At 25.7% G+C, this 16,093-nt stretch overlaps 1 protein-coding gene across 1 annotated transcript in view; it reads left to right on the forward strand.

The window, feature by feature from the left end:
- The window catches only part of LOC129614092 (ETS-like protein pointed), a 44,257-nt gene that overhangs the window by 12,547 nt on the left and 15,617 nt on the right, over positions 1-16,093 (forward strand). The window contains exon 2 of the mRNA XM_055528488.1: positions 10,504-10,757. Coding sequence (XP_055384463.1) covers positions 10,515-10,757 — 243 coding nt within the window. The 5' untranslated portion in view covers positions 10,504-10,514. The remainder of the gene's footprint in view (positions 1-10,503; positions 10,758-16,093) is intronic.

Raw genomic sequence — 16,093 nt, forward strand, 5'->3', positions numbered from 1 at the left:
ATAGATACTATAAATGACAATTTAAGGGATTCAAGAAAATTTTATACTTGAACAAAAAATTACAAAAAACGAGAAAAAGTAGAGTTGACCGTGTCAACTTTAAGTTGCCATATTACCATATTAATTTATGAACGGCAGCTACCAGAAGGGGGAAAGAAATTTCAACGATTTTTATCACAAATAACAGCCCTAGTAATACATTTGTTTTCACGAGATTTCTATACATTAATATTCAATAATTTCTGAGATAAAGCTATAACTTTTGGAGTTACTGTTTCTGAGATATAGCCGAATAACTTTTAAAGTTGTATGGCAGCTACCCAAACCAGTATCCTGATCATATTCAATTTTAATAGGGTTTTGGCATTTACTACAATAAATCGTTTCTGAAAATTTGGTGAACTTAGCTCAATTAGTTTTTGAGTTATAGCTGGGACGAACGGACAGACAAATTTTAATCGACTCAAAACTCGGCGCTGATCAAAAACTTATATACTTGAGTTTATTTCTCAGACCATTCTTATACTCGTAGCCTTACAAACGGTACTGAGGGTCTGATAGTCTCGCTATTTTACTCGGCAAATGAGGAGAAAGTGAGTAACTACCTATATAATTCTATAATGTAATTTTCGAATGAGAGTATTCCGTATGCGTACCTCGTTTTTTTCTAAAATGTATACAAAATTTATTTACTTTGAAAAAATGTAAAAATTCATTTGAAAAAATGAGTAAGTAATCTTATTGGAACAATTAAATACTCAATAGAAAAACGAAGAGTTCTGATATTTTCTATTTTGAGAAAAGTGTTGCACAAGATTACGAAATTGTTGTTTGAACAATTTTTCCAAATTTTAAGGATAATACTTAACTTTTTGTTAACATACCTTGAAAAGTACAAATGTAGCTCTTAGAAAGAGTTAACTTTATGCTGTTCGAGTTTCCTGAAAAACTCCTCATATAGTACCAGTAGCAAACAGAACTCCTATACTATTTTTCAGGAAAATCCAAAGATCAGTTTCAAAATTTTGTAAAAAATGTAAAATCGGCAACTAGCGAAAGTCCAGTTTTCAAGCTCTGTTATTTAAAAAAAAAGTAACTAGTTAATTTTTTTAGCACTTTGAGTTAAAATATTAAAATAAAGGAAAATTGAATTATTATTTTTCTTTACATGCGCAACAATGTAAAATTTGCCCGTAATAAAAATCCAGTTGCCGAGACGAAACATGCTCTCGGTTAACATAATCAAAGTAAGCTCGAATATAGATTTTCATGAAAATCGGTTCAGAGGCAATTGAGTTTCAGATCTTCAAGTATCCACTTGTAGTTGTAATTTTTTATATTTTATTTTTTCAAAGAACATGTCTTTTAAACAATTTTCTGAAGTCTTTGGATGTATAAACTTAATGCGTATACATAAAATAATTTAAAAGTATTTTCTTATATTCACCCAAAATATACACGTATGAGAGTAAAATTTTACATATTTATTTTTTATAGTATACCTACTTATACCAAATATATTTATCAATAATTTATGCTCATCTTATAAGAAGTGTGAAAATAAAATAAGAAACCTCCTATTATTTTAAATAATTCGGGTTTTCTTTTTGATTTTCTAATATACATATATCTATGTAAATTGTAGGTGAAAAAAATTTTATAATTAAAATTTTTATAATTATCAAGGTGAACCGCACATGTAAATATGTAATATGTAACGTGTGTATAGATATACATGAAAATGAATAGAAGATTTCCTTTAAATAGACATTTAGAAAAATAATTTCTAATTTCTCGGACATTATGATCAGCTAAAAATAAAATTATATTCTCGTCGTTCTTTGTTCTTATGAAATTTAAAACGGAAGAGCTGTAGTGTTTTAAATTATGTACTTATAAATTTATGTATGAAATTTATAAATTCATAAATAAATGGAAAAATTATTTCTATTTCTTGATATTTCATTGAAAAATTAATTCTTTTTCGTTCTCTTAAAAAAATAGAGAGAAAAAGTAAAACTGTTGGTGTTGTGGGTGCTATTATTAACATTTTCTCTTTTACCAGTATTGAAATATGAATACGAGTATGAAAATGCATAGGTAAGCAACTATGAAACTATTTGTGCATCGCGTATCATTAAATGTTTTTACTTCGCAATATATACAAAGTTCCCTAGCGAATTGACATATACAAGCGGACCTTCGTTTGCAAGGAAAAAAATTTTTCTATAATTTTTTTTAGGCCTCTTATGCAACTTGTTTATAGGAGGTAGGAAGTTTAACATTATTGTTTGGTTGGCTTTATTGGAAGCAAAGTATAACGTTGTTCGTGTGAGGCATAAAGGTGAATGGCATATGTAAAGACACCATGGATAGAAACTCTTACCAATTAGACAACGAACTTTGCAGCACTTTTGGTTCATATACCGTAAAAATTTAAAGTAAATTAAATGCACGTAATATTGAAGCTATTTGAAATTTTATTGAATTACGCTAGAAATTTTTTGATCGCAATTAATGAGAAAACAAGTTGTTTTCTAATAGTGATTAATACAACTTATTATAATATATTACATATTTATATAGTAAATATAAAGTCATGTTTATTAAACAGCCAGTAAATATGTTAAAATCTTCAAAAAATAAATTGGTCGAAAAATTTAATTTGTAATAGCACGGAGGACTATAGTTTTAAGAAATATTGATTAAAAAGAGATTATGTTTAACTATGATATAGTAATGAACATACTTTGAATTAACAATAATATTATAATACCATTGATGAATAAATTAATATATTTTTATATTATTATTCAATGGTACGAATTTATTCAATATTAAAGGTTTCACATAATTTGCAACCCACATGATATTTAGAGTTGTTGAGGGAATATAGCATAGTTTGCTATGAATATTGTAAAGATTACGAACCACCTTTTATTTAATTATAAATATTGTTATCTTATCATATTATCTTGACATTTTAATTTTAAATTTAAAATTGCTCTAACAAAATATTTAATATTCAATGCGTTGTGTGCTATAAAAATTAAATTTTTAAATTTTTCAATTGAAATTAATAGAATTTCTAAAAAAATATAAATAATTAGGTATGAAAATTTTTTATTATGATTCTAATTGAATCAGCAATTAAGCATCTGAATAGTTATGGATATCCAAAAAATAAAATTGAAATAAAATTGAAGAGTTAATATTAATTTAATGGAAAACAATTACATTATGAATACGTATGGATCAGTAGAATACGACTCAAACTTAAGCTTGATCAATTGAGCTTATTCCCAAGGATAAAATTCTACGACAAAATCGTATGTGGTTGAGGTACATTTCCCACATAAAGGTGCAGAATGAAGGAGTTAATTAAGTGAAGTTAGCTAATAAACTATCATGGATAGTAAAATCCAGTAACGGGCAGGGAATTATATAAGATCATTAATAAGATGAAGTTATTTTTATTATTAAAATTAATTTTGTTTAAAAATATTAAAAATGAATTAATATTAAAAAAAATAATTATTAAAAATATTAAAAAATGAAGATTAAAATAATAATTTTGTTAGTAGGAAAAACTTATGAAATTAGATTAACATATTTACTTATATGTTTACATTATTATTAGAATCAAGCTGTTCCGTAAATAACTGCTTGTAGATTATATCATGTAGCTTCAGCTCCATCGAAATTTTGATAAGGGCCAAGCATTCTTAGGCAGTTATAACAAAATTGCCACACTGAATGGTCATCCTAAATAATTGGAGTTGGGTTAGATAATTTAAGAATTGTTGACAGTTTCATAGTTTTTAAAAGCGATGGAGTGTATCTTTGCCTAATGAAGGCAGATTTCTATCACTTTTTACACTGAGCGCTATAATTTGCATATCTTAAATTTTTTTTAAATTTCCCTTTTTAGGGTTTAATTTTTTTTAGGTTGGTTGCAATTTAAGTTGTAGTTTTTTAATACTTTTCCTTAAATTTACATTATATTTTTTACAGGTATATACTATAAATATATTAGATCGTAGATATGCTTATATTTTTAAGAAAAAAACATCAAAGTCAAATTATATAATTATTCACGTACATGAAAAAATTAAAAAATTCCTATTTTAAATATTTAATAATAAATCATTAAGTAGAAAAAACTCCTAATGAGTACCAGTCTTAATGAAGCTTTCATTCATCTTTTTAAAATTTGAGTAAATATTAACTTTAAAAAAATGAAACAAATAAGTAAGTATACAACACTTATTATTGTTGTTTTCACAAGAATATGAAATAAAAACAAAACTTTTTTTGTTGAAAATTTATATTAGTCTAGTATAAAAATTATCATAAACTAATATTCACCTTTTCTTTCAACTTTTCCTTCTATTTTAATATTACACATTTATATTTTATAGCTGATCTCTCAAAAGGAAATGGATCTGGCCTATATCTCTATTATAACATACATACTTACATATAGATGTGTACACATTCATCATAGAGGTTAGAAAATTTGGAGATGAATAATTCCGTTCTTAATTTGGATAATTTTTTTATTTGATAAAAATAAGCACGAAAAAATCTAACAAGAAATATAAGTATATATGTATGTACACATCGATGCGCTATAATAACAAAAAAAAACTGGTCTGATCAGCATATAACCGACCGCGATGTATATTGCCTAGTTTAATAAAAGTGTTACAGAAGTTCATGAAAATGGATTTTAAGAACTTCTTTACAGTTTTGAAAACGTTAGTAGCTTTAATTGGGACATTAGTAGCTAAAAGTGTAAATTTGTAATTTAGAAGAGTTTCTCTTTGTGCAATCGGATTTCTCCGAAAAGTTCGCCAGTTAGTTTCAAATAATTCCTTAAGTAAGATTAAAAATATAAAATCGGCAACTAGTTGGGGAAACCGATACTTCCAAGAATTTATAGGGTCATTATTTTAACACTCCGAATTTAGATAATAAATTTCAAAGAAATCGATTGATTATTTCCCTTTATATGCACTAAAATGTAAAATCGGCCTGCAAAAACGTCAAATTATCGACATCTAACATATCCAACAAGTTGATCAATCCATGACATAGCCGAAATAAAACCACATATAAAATTTCAGACCGACAGACAGACAGACAGAAGGACAAACAGACCGACATCTCTTACGATTCCCCACTACAGGGAAATAAGTTCACACTGAAAACTCGACACAAGAAATTTGGTGCCATCACATAACCTCCTTTATTGCATGCAATACGGTCGATAATAATGTTGTTAGATACATATTATATAGGAGCTTTCTTCAATTTGAGTAATCCACCTGAAAATTTTTTTTGGGAAAATAGGTAACAATATCCACATATATGTAATTTGGTCTACATAAAAATAAATAATGTTAATTGATACTATATTTATACATGTATGTAGAAAAATGGGTATGTATATGTATTTTGTAAACAGTACGATTTTATAGTTCTATGTTAACAAATTATGATGAAAATACTGCTATTAATATTTTTTATATTAGAGGTTTTCATAAACGCAATACTGCAAAAAATAGCATAGTTGGCATGCAATATTATGACTATTCCAAAAAAAATCATATGATTTATGTAGTTAGAAACATATAATTACATTATGTAGTTCATGTGATGCAATGTTTCAGAACAAACTAGGTACTAAAATTTACTTATGAACATAAAAATAGCAGTTTTCACGATCGCGATATACTATTAATTTATAATATAAAAAGGCTTATTATTTTTAAAATTCTATAAGGAGGTTTATATTAGTAATGAATTAGCTATATTAAATTTATTGATTTATTTGAATATGTCGAAAAGTGTAATTATAAAATAGTAGAAATTAAAGTTTTTATATACATAAGAAGAAAGCTCGTCCTTATTAAAGAAGTTCTGATATTTTGGTAACCATAACTTCTATTGATTTAATTCGAAAAATGTATTCTCTCTAATTCTGTAATAGGAGCCAAGCAAAACTATGAGAGTTAGAGAAAAATGTTATATGGGTTAACTTTTAGATCTCATTGTGGCGCATCGAAAAAAACAAATAATAAATAACACGTATTTCGAGAAATTTCGAGTTTTTAAAAAAAATTTAAAAAAAAAATTCTGACTTTGACGAGCTCTATTGCGAAAATTATAGCACACATCAAATTGATTGTAAAACCGATCAATTGTCTGCAAAACAAGTCACCGATGGTTATTTTATATCGCATGTTTCCGAAGATATAAGAATTTATAATTTTGACCAGGGGAAATCTGTTAGCTTTAAGACCATGGTAAATCTGGTATTTTTTTTCTCAACAATTCTCCAGTTTTCTATTTTTGACATGCTCTTTCAATCTTAGTTTACCACCAAGAGCCATACAAGTAGGTATTGTGTTGTGTTTTAGATTGATACTCCAGCATCATTAAAATTTATTTGTGAAAGGTTTACTAAGTTTTTTAATATATTTTTCTTAGTGAATTTATTATAACTTTTACTATATACAGGTGTATACATATGTGTCTGATATATAAATACATAATATTTATGTATGCATGTATATGATTGCATACATGTTTGAACCCAATTATCTGCTATATTTGTATGATATATATAATATTGTTATATTTTTATAATATGACCTTACTTATCTGTATGCAATTATATGGACAAAATGTACAAGGATTTATGTATTCATATTTTAGGTTATTATTTAATCTTAATTTTTATAATTTTGAAATTACAAGAATTAAAAATTAAAGATTTGATTCCACAATTAAATTATTAGAATTTATTGAGCTCTTACTCTACACACAAACATATGTGTGTATGTACATAAATCTATAAAATTTTGTAAAAACGATAATAAACAACAATAATTACTTATTAATGTTTAACAAAAAGGAATAAATCAACAACAATAATATTGTTGTCATAAAACATCAATAAAAAACCAAAATAAAAAAAAATATAAAAAAAAATCACTTCAAAAAGAAACCGCTTTTACTCTTATTCTTAATTTTGTTTACAAGCGCTAGTAAATATTAAAAAATATTCATACATGCCCACGTATTATTGTTGTAGATTTGTAAATACACGATACTTGCACATACTTATGTATGCGAATGAATAACTACATAGGTATGTATTCATATAACTATGTACCTATGCATTTCTTTCAAACTTAATTGTTTGATTATTATTTTTCTTATTGTTATTAGGTGCTAAGTATTATTTGTTCGATAATTTTCTTAACATACATATTTATTTATTTTTATGTCGAATTCATTTTGTGGTTTGTTTACGTTTGGTTTAACGTTCTCGAATATGCTAATTTAGCATGAAACTTGATTTAATGTCAGATTAGATGAGAATATTGAGAGTGTGACTTTATTAACAGAACTAATTATTTAAGCTTTAAATTATATTCCTAAAATAAGTTGTTATATATATGAATATTGCAAGCATTAAATATGTAGGAATATTGAAGATATTTATTATTTAATTTAAATCTGTTATTTCCCAATTATCAAATTGTTTTAAATATTAAAAATTAAGTATAATTTTTATAAAAAAAGGATTTCAACAATGTTTTTGTGTTTTCGTTTTTTTTTTAATTTTTTAGCACATAAAATTGAAAAAATGAGCTTATTTTATACTTTGCCCTTTTAGTTTTACTTTGCGTTTACAAAGTTAAGGCTGTTTAGTGTTCCGAAAATGAAATTGTGTTCGATACCAGAAACAGTTTTTGAATTCCTCAAACGCAGGAATACGGCAGGTTACTTCTTCTACAGCATAGGGGAACATTATTGCAACGACAAAATTATCTTCAAACTTAACCATTATTTTGAAACCGTTTTTTAGATATTAAGTTATAGAAATCGAAAATTTTAACAGTTTGAACAAAAATTTATTTTGAAATAAATTAAATTTAATTTGGTGAATTTTGATTTTGGCTCTAAAACATTTTTATAAAAAATTGTTTTTTCAAATTCCTGGAAGCTAGAACTAAAATTATATTAGTGTTTCTTTTTAGTTCGGTGTCACTTTTGGTTACAATATAATTGTGGTGTTAATGAAAATGCATATGTTTGTAATTTAAAAGTTTAAAGTTTAAACAGAAGATTTAAGTAGAGAATTGATTAATAGGGAATGAACGATCAACAATAATTGAGAATAAAATTTAAAGACGCCTTTGAAAAAAAAATTGAATGTCACATTCCTTGTTGTGTGAAATTTATTAGCAATAAAGTTCTCAATATCAAACACTTTCACTGGTCAGTAAAACGCGGTTCCTGCGTAGCCGATAATCTTTTGTAAAAGTATTTTACTAGGCCTTTAATGGGGTCTCGGAATACATCGGTGCATAAACATTGTACATAAATGCAGTTCATGTACACAAAATGTTATGTATGGTACATTATACATGGTATATTATGTTATATGTGAAATGTTATATGATATTATTATTTGTATAGTAAACTAAATGACAAACGATAATAATTATTTTGACGAAATGTCAGAAGTAAGTCTAATGCGTGAAAAGAAATAGAGCAAAATTTCAATTATAGTTCGATATATATTTCAATTACAGATATACTGAAAAAATAGTACTATAATAAAGAGTAAATATAGGGTAACAACATTCTTTAACACTTTTTGCAAACAAAGGAAACTACTTAATACTGTTAGCTTATCTCACAATTTCAAAAACAGCGTTTAAGATGCATAAAACACATCATTAAAAATTGTGGGACGCAAAGTAAATCTCTCTCTCTCTCTTCTTCTCTTAATCTTTCTCTCTTCTTTATGCTTATCTATATACGAACATACTATGATATATGTATATGTACATAAAGATATATATTGTCGCAAGTAGTCCTTACTTATACTAATTGTATAAGTAAGGACCTCACAAGTTTTCTTTTGTCTAAATATATGTGAGCACATAATGTTCAGCGACAAATTTTTTTCATTCACATTTTTTGCATTAAGGAAAAGCTGCATAAACAACTAAATATATTCCTATAAAATGCAAGTACATAGTTAAATTTTTCCTAATTTTTAAATTGGGAAAAACTGACATAAACTGTTATGATAATTTTTCATAATTTCTTTTCATTTTATACATTTGCATACAATTTGCTGTGCACAAATACTCATATTTTAAAACAATTGTTTGACGACTTCTTTCTTTCTTGCATACGAGTATAGTACTTAAATGAAAATGGATATGAACCCCCTGAAATCAGCGCGTCATTATATTTGCTACCAAACATAATCGCTTTTATTATAAATGTTTAAATGTAAAAATCTTTTTTAAGATCATTAGGTTTCAAAAATATGTACGTGGATGCATATACATACATATTTTACAAATCATACTCCAGTTAAATATTCAAAGAATTAATTTACAGAGAATATTACAAAAAAAAAATATTTCTTGTAACCAGCTGATGAAATTTTCTGAAACATTATAAAAAAATTGTCTGAACTGGATTTAAAAAAAAATAACAAAAATAAATGAGAAAACCAATATTCTTACAATATGTTGCCTGAAATACTCGATAAAAAAGGCTTATGAATGTGTGTGGCACACATATTAAATCCTCTCAGAACTCTTTGGATTAATCACATAAGATTCTGTTGAAGCGTATGTTGATTTTTTTAGAATACATATAGATATACATACAATATATGCACATATTCAATAAGAATAAGCATGCAAATATTTATATTTTTTTGCGAACGTATCTAAGGAACACATAAAAGAAGGGTAAAAAATCGAATCCAAGAGTCAGTATTTAAGCTGAGTTGTGTGTTATTCTTTCCTCAGATAAAATCAATACCAATTCTGATTGAAATCTTCTTTGTATCAGAAAAATAATACAAATTCGTATCAGACTTTTTTATGTACATATTAAAAATTATGTTAGAAAATCTTGCCTGCTGTATCTTCCAGACGGTTTATTGTCCGAAAAATAGAAAGTGCTTGTTGGTTAGTTAAAAATATAACTCCTACATAAATTTTTAACAACACATTCATTTATTTTAGATAACTGCAGCAGTAACCTTATATAAAAATTTTTAAGTCGAACGCAAAATTAAGATTTAACGCATAATTTAAATCAAAATTATATAGAAATTATTGTTTAAAACAATTATATTTATAAAAGAATTATTTTGGTAAGGGAAACTGCTTCTACATACTTGCATATGCATACATGTTTAAAATTTCTTTATCTCAATTGAGTACAAGTTGCAATTGTGAAACCAAAAATATAGCTCAAAAAAATATAGAATGTTATTATAAATTATTCTTACATAGTTTTCCCAATAAATATGTAAGTACTAGTATTCGGAAAACTATGTAATATGTGTGAACATGTTATTTGTATATATACATATTACAAAATTATAAATAGGAATACTAAATTATGTTTCTTCTATAAATTCAATATTAATACAATTATTTTTTATTTTAGATGTCTACAATATGGAATTTGATAGCTCTTATACTGATACCCATTTAAGTGATTATACATTGGAAGATATACCATTTTATGAAATACAATATCCATCGCAATTTATTGATATCTATGATACAACGACATCAATGTCATCGCTTTATATAAATAGTGGTACATTATCTGGTAAACAAATAAATAATTGCAATATTAGCAGTACTATGAGATTAAAGAAAAATCGTAAAGTTAGCTTTCTACCAAATTTAGTCGAGGTAAGTAATATAAGTGTTTTATATTGTTATTTTATATACATATATATAATAATATTTGCTGTTATTATTTGATTAATTGATTCGTTATTTTTTGAATGATTTATTGAAATTATCAATAAATTCACTAGTGTAGTGCTGAATTAGTTTTAAACACTGATATGTGAACATATGTAATAATTTGCGAATTTAAGGGTCTTTAGGGTTATAAAAAATGTTGTGATTGAAAGTATCTTTCGACCATTTGCAATGCTTATCAGGGTAAAATGGGTAGAAGATTCACATTCTTATAAAAATCGATTATGTGTCTCCTTCGCTTTGGCTACAAAAGACTACATTCTTAATATGGATGTACTATGAGAATAGTAAATTTATTGATATTATTCACACTACATTCCAATTACATGAAAAAAGTTATTGTGTTTTAAATGAAGTTATTCTCTGCAGTACAATTCAACCTTTAAATTTTTAAAATTGGAAAACTGTCATGTTATATTTTTATTCAAAAAAAAAACTATTCTATCCTGCAAAGTGATATATAATATAGCTAAAAGATATTTACTTATAATTTGCAATTAATTAATAATTCTCTCGATTGTTAATTTAGTAAGTTCAATAATTAGAAGTGTTAGTATAAGGAACCTTAAAAGGAAGGAAACCATTGAGGAAAGGTGTAATGACCTCCCACCATTTTCAATAGTGAAAAACAAATTACAAGAAAAATTCAATCAAATAAGTACATTGAATTAATTTTTTTTTTAATGTTAAAAATCATTTAAATAATATTTTTACTATTTTATAAGCAATCGCAGTTAATAACCGTGTATCTAATCAAATAAATTACTCATTTATAAAATACGGCATTCTTTAATGTTATTAAACTGAACTTACAAAATACTAATAAATTAGAATCTACTTAAAATTCATAATTGAAAATGTATAAGTATATAAAAAAAAGCTGCATTACGTGCTTATAAATTTCCGGCCTTTTTGACTTTAAAAGTTGATTTTGTTTGTAAATTTTTTTCTTTAAACACATATAGTTACAATAGTGCATACATGTGTTTGTATGTACGCGTTCTTAAATTTTATTAGAAATATTATTACAGTCAAATTCGTATTATTTAATTACTACATGTAATATTTTTACAGTAATACCCTTGTTTAACAGATAAATATTTTTATATTTTTAGTCCTAATTAAATAATAAATAATTATATTTACTTATTTATTGATTTTATGATTTCCATATATTTATGTATCAAACAATTTTTATATGTTATTTAAATTGTTAAATTTCCCATCGAATAAGCTAAATTTATTTCTTGAATTCATCTTCTGTTCTGAATTTTAGATAAAAATATACTACATGAAATATTTTCCTAAAAACAAAATAAAAGATCTGAAGTGTCCAGCACATAACCGAACGTAATTTATATTGTTTAGATTAGTAAAAGTATTCCAGAAGATTATGAAAATGCATTTTAAATACTTCTTTACGATTTTAAGGACGCTAATAAGCTTTTAGTTAACATACCAATGAAATTGGTGCCAGATCAGTTTCCGGGCACTAATTTTTCCAAAAAAAATTTATAGATTAATTGTTTTAACACCTCAAATTTAAATATTAACTTTCAATGTAATCGGTTGATTATTTCTCTTTATAACCGCAAAAATGTATATTTTGCCGCAACAAACGTCCAGTTGCGGATACCTGATTTCTTCCAAAAATAAGGAGGTATCGCGTAGGGTCGAATGAAGCTTATATATGAAATTTCAAGTAAATCTATTGAATATTTTTTTGAAAATAATCAAAAATGTAAAACAGACTTGTTAAAAGGTCCAGTTCCCGAGGCCTCATATATCCCAAAAGTTGATCAATCTGTGACAATTAAAATTTCATCAAAATAGTTTTTTTTACACTTCCTTACCATGGGGAAGTACATTCCCATCGAAAACTCGATATGCAAAATTTGTTACCATCACATCACCTACCTATTGTATACACAATATGGTCTGTAATGATGTAAGTAATAAGTATACATATTATGTATGTATGTTTTTGTAAGTAATGGGAAATGCGGTTAAAAATAATATGAAGAATTCTAAAGTCATTCTAATAAAATATTTAATATTTTTTTATGTGCTGAAAGAATTTTTTTATTTGAATTAGTTAAATGACATAAATCTGATTTTACCGAGTTCTTACTGTAAATTACTATAATGATATCTTTAAATAATAATAATATTCAATGATTAACGATAACCTTTTTTTATGTTCACTTTTTAGCACTTTTCAAAAAATTTTTGAAAAAAAGTGGTTAATTTTTTCACTCTGTCTGTCTGTCTGTCCGTTTGTCTGTTTACTAAACTTCTACAGCCTTGAAAATAGAAAGCTGAAATGTTTTATATGTACATAGATCTTTACTAGAAACTTACTTCCGTAGAAGAAAATATATATTGCAATAAAACTATAATGGGACTTCTATAACTCGAAGTCACACGGGAACGCTAAAACAGTTCGAGTTATGGAGATTTAGAGTTGAAGAGAAAAAAAAAAGTTATGCCAATGTTCAGGGAAACTCATATGGCTTCGAGTTGTGGAGGCTCCACTGTATAAGCATTTTTTAAATTTGCAAGCATAGAAAAGCAGTGGGTTGCTTCTTCTATCCATTTTTTTCGAAATTTTTGATATCAGTGTTCTTTTAGACCTCGGGTAGTAAGAGTCTGCAATTTTAACAACTTTTAGATACTAATAAATAGTTCATTAAGTTACAAGAAAATTTCTCAAGTTATAGTCTCTCGAGATTTGTAAAATTTGAATTTTTGACGCCTTCCGAAACCGCAATCTTTTTCAAATTTCTATAAACGTAGAAAACTAACGGTATATTCAATGCCACTAAAAAAGAATAATTATTTTTCTTAAAATCAAGCATTATGTTAACATCTCTTTAAAGTTATGTTTGCTATATTTCAAAGACTGTATAGATCGTTCATCCGAAATGTATGCAATCGTTGAAATAGTTTCTTATATGAATGAAGTTAATTTCAATAATGTAGTAGGAATACATAAATAGTTTTGTTGTTGAAGGGAAAAATACTACATTCAAACCATTCGTTTGACCCAACTTTATTTAACTTGAATCCAGTTTTAACCATATTAACACTCAATTCAGCATTTATAAATTTCTTATCTATATGAAAACTTACAATAATTAATATATGCATACAAAAGGAAACCCAACTTTAGACCCTCACATAATATTATTATTGTGATATCATTTTCAAGAAATTAATTTTTATTTTGGTTTAATTGAAACATGATTTTTAATGTTTTTACATAAGTATTGGAAACTATTAAGATTTTTATCTAGACTTTTTTGTTTAATGTTTTTTTATTTTTGATTTAAATGCGTTCTATATATGGACTAGCATGCTTTACAATAAGTATATACAAATTATATGAAGACAAATCAATTAAAAGATAGTGTGAAAGACAAAACAAAGTAAAAATAGACTAAAAATAACTAACCACAGGGTTAATATTACACAGATACAAAACCATCACAATAATTAATTTGTATGCGAACCTTATGAATAATTATAATATTCTTTGATATACAAGAGAACAAGTGCTTGCGTAGATTTCAAAATAAATATAAGAGGGGAAAGTATATATTGTATTATTTGAATTTCGAATATAAAAGATTGCTATTTATTTGTATTTTAGGGAATATATTTTAGGGAATATTATATATATATATATATTTAAATTTTGGTGGAAAGTATAAGTACATACATGTATAATTTATGGAAAAATAATTTGATTACAATTAAAGCGGTTCTTAAAATGAACTTTACAAAAATTGGTAGTTAGTGCATTTGGTTTGTGTATTTAATAGAAAAAATGTAATTATTGGTAAATGTTAGGAATCTATGTGCATAGGGGAAAAGTGCTGCGGTTAATTGCTATTGGAGTTTGTTAAAAACTTAACTATTTTAATTGCAAAATATGTATATATTTTTGAGGTATACACATTACTAAGTAAATAGCAAAATTATGAGAAATTGAAGAAAATACTTTATAGAGAACTCTTATACCTCTTATCTTAATGCATAAAAAAATTTATTAATAAAAATTCTCGACAAATTATACGCGTTTTTAGATCATATATTTTTGATTGTTAGAAGAAAAATATCATTGTTAGATCTTTCAATTATCTTTAAAACAAGTTATGGTTCAATGTGGTTACTCTATGCTGCACGATTCCGAAATTGTTAAAATTTATTTATATAAAGGAAAAATTTGGAACCAATTTTTGTCAACAGGCTGTAGTTTTGTAATTAAAATTTTCTGCAACACACCCCACCACTCATATGATTTTGTACTGGAAATTGATCAAAGAAACATCGCTGAAATTATTTGCAACCTTATGCGAAACATCCTGTAAATACATATTGTACTTATAAGTGTATAATTGGTTGAGCAACCTTGTTAAATCTAATTTAGGATAAAACTCTTTCTCAATATCTTCAAAATTTTATAACTATTAAATTCCTTAATTAAAAGTTAAATTCTCTGACAAGTCTATTGCCAAAACAAAATTGCCTCCAGACATCGAATAACACATACACTTCTAACCTGGCGAAAAACTTTCGCTCAAAATGTAAGGTCTAGGAAAATTTTTTTTCAAAAATGTATCTTAGATTAAACACATCACCCCAAATTTTGAAATCTCATAAAAAAATAAAATTTTGAAGATTTACTATTTTCAAAAATCATTTAACATTATATTCACAAAACTAAAACATCTGTGAGGTACACAAATCATTATTGAACGCAGGTATATTTGTTTCAGTGAGCTGACCGTTCCTTACCTGTGTAATTTTCGTCTAGTAATATTGTGATTGCTGCACGTTTATCAATTGTGGTTCAGATTTATTCACAAGAGAATTTATTTTCTCTTGCATATCAATAGTTAATATATTAATGTTTAGTATATTTTCATTTCATTTTCCGTAACTGGTATCGTTCCGTACTTGTAAAGAAATTTTAAATTGAGAATAATTTAAGTTCTGATGTTTAGTCTTTATAAAACGTTAAAAAATTTAAAATTTTTTCTTTCGGAACTATTCTAATTTGTAGGTTTTTTAAAAAGCCAAAAATTGCTTGGCTTATGTAAAATTTATATATGTATACCTATTTAAGTTTCGATATTTGCAATCACTTTATCATTTCTGTATAAAAAACTTCTTATTATTTAAATAAAAATCAAAAATAAATAATTCTTAAAAACAATATATTTAATTTATACTGAAGATAAAAAAACCTCTTATAT

The sequence above is a fragment of the Condylostylus longicornis genome, unplaced genomic scaffold (genome assembly GCF_029603195.1).
Source record: "Condylostylus longicornis isolate FDR11 unplaced genomic scaffold, ASM2960319v2 ptg000004l, whole genome shotgun sequence".
Taxonomy (NCBI): domain Eukaryota; kingdom Metazoa; phylum Arthropoda; class Insecta; order Diptera; family Dolichopodidae; genus Condylostylus; species Condylostylus longicornis.